This window comes from Coccinella septempunctata, chromosome 5, assembly GCF_907165205.1.
Source record: "Coccinella septempunctata chromosome 5, icCocSept1.1, whole genome shotgun sequence".
NCBI classification, from domain to species: domain Eukaryota; kingdom Metazoa; phylum Arthropoda; class Insecta; order Coleoptera; family Coccinellidae; genus Coccinella; species Coccinella septempunctata.
Window position 1 is genome coordinate 17,904,627 of NC_058193.1, and position 5,767 is coordinate 17,910,393.

At 37.2% G+C, this 5,767-nt stretch overlaps 1 protein-coding gene across 1 annotated transcript; it reads right to left on the reverse strand.

Moving 5' to 3' along the window:
- Positions 1 to 4,371: 4,371 nt before the first annotated feature.
- On the reverse strand, positions 4,372 to 4,911 carry LOC123314074 (craniofacial development protein 2-like). The gene has a single exon (XM_044899186.1). It carries the CDS (start codon positions 4,909 to 4,911, stop codon positions 4,372 to 4,374), a length of 540 nt encoding a protein of 179 aa, XP_044755121.1.
- Between the last annotated feature and the right edge of the window lie 856 nt (positions 4,912 to 5,767).

The following is a 5,767-nucleotide window of genomic DNA, read 5'->3' on the forward strand; positions in this document are numbered from 1 at the left end:
GGAATTCAATTTCAATGTAACATACCTACATATTATTATGTCTTCCGGGTATAAAATTTAGAGATATATTCGGTAAATAATACCTTACGGAATATATAGTTCATTATATTCAGTTGTGCATCTATATGCGTTTTGGGCGATACGCTCCACATACATTATATGGAAATGTATCAGCCTTTTCTATACCGATTCGGATGGTTATTTCGAAACGACGATTATAGAACCAAATTTCCTACTATACAGTTTGGAATAACCGAATGGTATCAATTCATTATATCCTTTACTCAACATATTTATAGAAAATATCGAAACATGTCAAATTTTATTTACAAAAATTGAAAAAGTGATCCCTGCTTTCAGATCCTATTAAGTAACAATAACAACCCAAGTCTATAAATATTATGTGTTTTTGAATCGTTTCACTGTTTCAGATCTATTTATTTATTTATAAATTGCCGCTTCGATAGCAGGGTCATTTACAGTGCATCATGAGTGCAAGATAAAATATAAACAATATTTCAGATGCTCATTAATTTATAACTTACAATATTAGATGTTAATGTCGGTTGATTTAATGAAACTCAATGTATCGAGACATTTCGTTGTCCTGATGTCCAGAGCTTCATCCTTTTGTTCTTTGTGTGATAGGCTTGACAGTACATCAAAATATGTTGAACAATAATTGTCATGTCACATGTAGTACATTTCGGTCTGATTGTCTGATAGGCTTGACACTACATGAAAATATGTTGAACAGTAATTGTCATGTCACATGTAGTACATTTCGGTCTAATTGTCTGATAGGCTTGACAGTACATTAAAATATGTTGAACAGTAATTGTCATGTCACATGTAGTACATTTCGGTATGATTTCCTTAGTTATCAAATGTTGGTGGGTGGCTAGGCAATGAACAATTCTAAACCTCCTTAATGTCACTAATTCTCTTCTTTTCAGGGTTATAGATGGTGAGTTGGTTATTGAGGAATCAATCTGGTTCAGTTTAGTTTCAGATCTGTAACTTCAAAATTATGAGAACTTTTCGAAATCGTCAAAGTCTCAACTTGCTTATATGTATCTCCAAAACGAGGCCGCATTCTTTGTTTCCCTGAAGAGTGGAATATTTTTTGCTCTAGTTCTTCTGATTTCCAAGATTCCTTCACTGGACATTGAATTTGGGACACCCTGTGCATAAGCTATTATAGTACTTGGATACATGTTCGGGTGTCTAGAAGAATAAACAGTGTAGTCACTGTAATCTATTGGGAAATGTGCATTCAATTCAATCAGAGTAGCTCGAGGAAACCGAGGAGCTTCTCAATATCCCATATTTTATAGGTTTATCATTGTTTATGACCAAGATACAGGGTGATATTGATTTTCTCATTTTTCAATTAATCGTTACTTATGAACCAGTCTATACATTTTGCTAATATTTGATTCTTACGTTCTTTGTCTTGTCAATTAATATAAAAAAAAAGTTGTATTCCTTCTCTGGCCTCAAAAAAATTAATTATTAGGTTTAGAGTCTAAACAACACTCCGTATATCAATATTTTGCAATTTCATTTACAAATTTGGGAAGGGCAGAAAAAAAATAAGTATGACTAAATGTATTTGGGGATTCCGCATACAACTTTTCAGATTGTTACCATGAGCCAACTTGAGATATTTCGAAAATTTTTCTCTACAAAATTGAAACAAATATTTTTTTTCCTCGAATACCTTCTTCTTTTTCAGCTTGAACCATCAACTATTTCTTATCCTCCTAATATCTGGATCCCAAAATCCCAATCTTATTTAATAATGAGATGGCATGTTGAAATGACCGTATTTGGGACAAATTTATTATTATCAATGACTAACATTCAAACACCTAGTATGAGTAAATTAATTATCACATCTGAAGAAAATATAAAAATGAGGAAAACTACTCAAGGTAGTATGGTTGAATATCTAAACCCTTTTTCAGCTAGTAAAACATAATCATTTCCCAACTCTGCTGCTGGATTCTTCTTCTTCTTCTTCTTCTTCTTCTTATGTTAAGCCTGAGGCTTGTAAATTCCACTCTAATCCTCTATGGATGTAGACACCCAGGAGTCTTTCCAGCGTTTGGGAGGTCTGCCTATGGGTCTTCTGGTATTTGGGATTCCGTCTCGGGCGATCTTAGCTATTCTCTCCGCGTTCATTCTGCTGACATGGTTGTTCCAGTAACGTCGTCGCGCTCTTCCCCATTTGACAATGTCTTGGACTTGGCATTCTTCCAAAATGGCTGTGTTCCTCTTCCTGTCCCTCAGTGTATATCCAGATATGGTTCTTAGTATCTTCATTTCAGTTGTTCTGAGGATGGACTTAGTTCTTTTGTTGTCTGCTCTGGTTTCTATGGCGTATGTCATGATAGGTCGGACACAAGTTTTGTAGATCCTGGTTTTTGACTGTTTACTCATATATTTGTTGTTGAATATGACGTCGCGGAGTGCACCTGCCATTCTACATGCTTTACTTGCCTGCTCACGAACTTCGTATGTTCTATCTTGGTTCGAAGATATCTGTACGCCGAGATAGCTAAATGTCATCACCTGTTCTATTGGTTGGTCTGCGACGACAAGTTTGCATCTTTTGGGTTCTTTGCTTATGACTAATGACTTTGTTTTTGTTGTTGATATTTGCATGTTGTATTTGCATGCTTCTAAAAAGAATGAATATAGCAGTCTCTGCAGGTCATCTTCGTCTTCAGCCACAATCGCTGCGTCATCGGCGTAGCAGATAATTTTTATAGCTCCTGTGCTGAGTCTGTATCCCACTCCAGAATTCTTGACGCGGTGTATTATTTGGTCCATAATTACGTTAAAGAGTAGGGGACTTAATGAATCTCCTTGTCGTATACCCGTTGGGGTTGGAATTTCTTCGGTGAGCTGTTGGTTTACAGATATATGTGTTGAGGTGTAGGTATTCAGTTGTCTCACAATTTCTATTATAGGTGTAGGTAGATCTTTATTTTTAAGTACTTTGATAACATCTTTAAGTCTCACTTTATCGAATGCCTTGGTGAGATCTATGAAGCAGAGGAAGGCTGGTTTTCCGTATTCTATCGATTTTTCGGTGATCTGCCTCAATATGAAAATGGGATCTAAGGTTGACCTGTTCCTCCTGAAACCCTGCTGTTCCTCTGAGATGTTTATATATTTGTAGATTATGGATTCCAAAATTTTTGTGAAGAGTTTCATGACAGAACTGAGCAATGTTATTCCTCTATAATTTTCTGGAGCTCTTTTGTCACTTTTTTTGAAAACTGGGACGGTAATACTTTTCTTCCAGCTCCTTGGTATCTTTCCAGTTGTTAGGATTTTATCAAACAGTTTTGTGAGTTCTTCCATCAGGCAGGCTCCGCCATATTTAATGAGTTCATTCGGAATACCATCGAATCCAGGAGCTTTTCTGTTTTTTAGATTCTTCGCTGTTTCGGCAGTCATTTCAGTAGTTATTTCCACTCTCTCATGGTTTCCATCGTCGTCCGTAGAGGGGATGTCTTCATCAGAGCTGTACAGATTTTTGAAGTAGTCCTTCCAGGTATCTTCGTCGATTTTTTGTGTTTGCGAGCATTCGTTCACATTCAACTTTCTCCTTCTTAGCATTCCCCAAACTTTCCTCTGCGCCCCGTATAGGTCGTGTTCCATTTCCGCAGAGAATCTCTCCCAGTATTCTCGTTTGATGTTTCGAATTTCTAGGTTCACTCTGTTTCTTAGTTGTGTATATTGTAGTCGTTCTTCCGGTGTTTTATTACATCTGTATCGTAGATATGCATTCCGTTTCAGTTTTGCCAGTTCCTTGATTTCGGGTGTATACCATTGTTTGGTTTGAATGTGGTTGTTTGCACTGACCTTTCTTTTCCCGATGGCTTCTTTGGCTGCAGCTAGGACGTTCGATTGTATTCTCTCCCACGAATTTTCAACATCATCCTCCTCTAGTATGGAGTTGTTTTGGAGTTTTTGATGTAATCGATTTTGATAGAGTTCCATTGTTGTTGAGTCCTGAAGAGATTCAATATTCCATTTTTCCCGTTCAGGCCTAGGGGGGAGTTTCTTCTTCTGTATGTGAATACGCAGTTTACAGAGGACCAGGAAATGATCGGAGCCTATGTTGGCTGATGTTAAACTTCGCACATCTAATATCTGTGTCGGATGTATGGCTCTGTTCGTTAGAATATAATCAATTATTGAGTTCTGTCCTCGTGAGTTCTGCCACGTGATTTTATGTTGTGGCTTATGCCCGAAGAATGTATTGTTTATTCTGATATTAAGGCGAGCGCAAAGGTCTACCAGAGCTTCTCCATTCTCGTTGAGATGTTCCCCGTTAAAGTGATGCTTGACTCCCTATATAATACTGTTTCCAATTCTAGCGTTCAGGTCCCCCATCATCAACATACGCTCATTTTGTGGTATCCTGGATACTTCCTCTTCCAGGATTTCATAGAATTGGGCTGTTTCTTCTCTGGGCTTACTAATATCCGGTGCGTACACGCTGAAGAGGTGCAGTTTACCAGTTTCGGTATTCAGAGTTACTTTAAGGAATCTTTCGCTGATGTCGTGTATATCCTCTATAGACTGCTCGAGTTTTTCAGATATCAATATTCCTACTCCAGCAGTTGCTCGTGATCTTTGTGAGACGCCGCTGTACACGAAGATGTATCCAGGAACTCTGATGCTGCCTTTACCTTTGCGTTTGGTCTCAGACAAAGCACAAATGTCTATTTTATGCTGTTCCATCTCAAGTAGAATTTCGGCGTTTTTTGTGTTCCAAGACATTATATTCCAAGTGGCTGCTCTTATTACATTCCTCCTCCATCGTTGTTTTCTTCGTGATGTTCCTGTATTTGTTCTCGTTGTCCTGTTTCTCGCTTGGGTCGTTACCATGTTATCCGTCCGGTTCCGAGGCATATAGTTGGAGCTTTGAGCTATAGTTGCTTTTTACGTCGGGTAGGCAGCTAACCTTGCCTGACAACCTTCCTCCTTTCTCATCCTGGACTTAGGACCAGGCAATGGCGGAGATGGATTCTTGATGATAATAATGAAATGAAGCATTGTATACGTTTGATTTAGTAAATAATATATTTTAAGTTCGATAACCCTTATTTTTGTAATTATTGATGAAAAATTTATCATTTACTAAATTAATCGTACTGACTGCAGATTTATGGTTATTTCTAGCGAGAATGCAGCAGAAGAATCAGGAAATGATCATACTCTAGCTAAAAAAATAATAGAACGTGGATTGAAAAAATCTAGTTTTTTGAGTTTTTGTTTTGTTTATACTTCAAAATGTAGTCTAACTCATACACCGTAAAGTTTTTACTTAACGTGCGGAATACTGTTGAAATTGTCATCAACCAAGCGATCTCACGGTGCGAAGATAGGAAGTAGTTGGCCCTTTCCGGTATAACAGAAAGCTGCAAAGGTTTGAAAATATTTTAGGGAAAAAGTTCATTTATTGAATTGATGTGGCCGATACTTCATGAAAATCCATTATATGATTTTGTCAAACATGAGTTGTTAAGCCACGTAGTTTACCTTCATTCACCTGAAGAAGCTATTATGATAAAGAAACACGTGTCGTGGTTTAACAGCTCATGTTAGAGAAAATCGTATAATTCTGTTTTTAGAAAGTTCATTGTTGAATTTCCAGCATGCAAATTCTCAGTACAAAATCAGCAACGAAATTGATTGCCCGCTCAAAATTATTATCTATTATTAGTTCTCCATAAACTCCAAT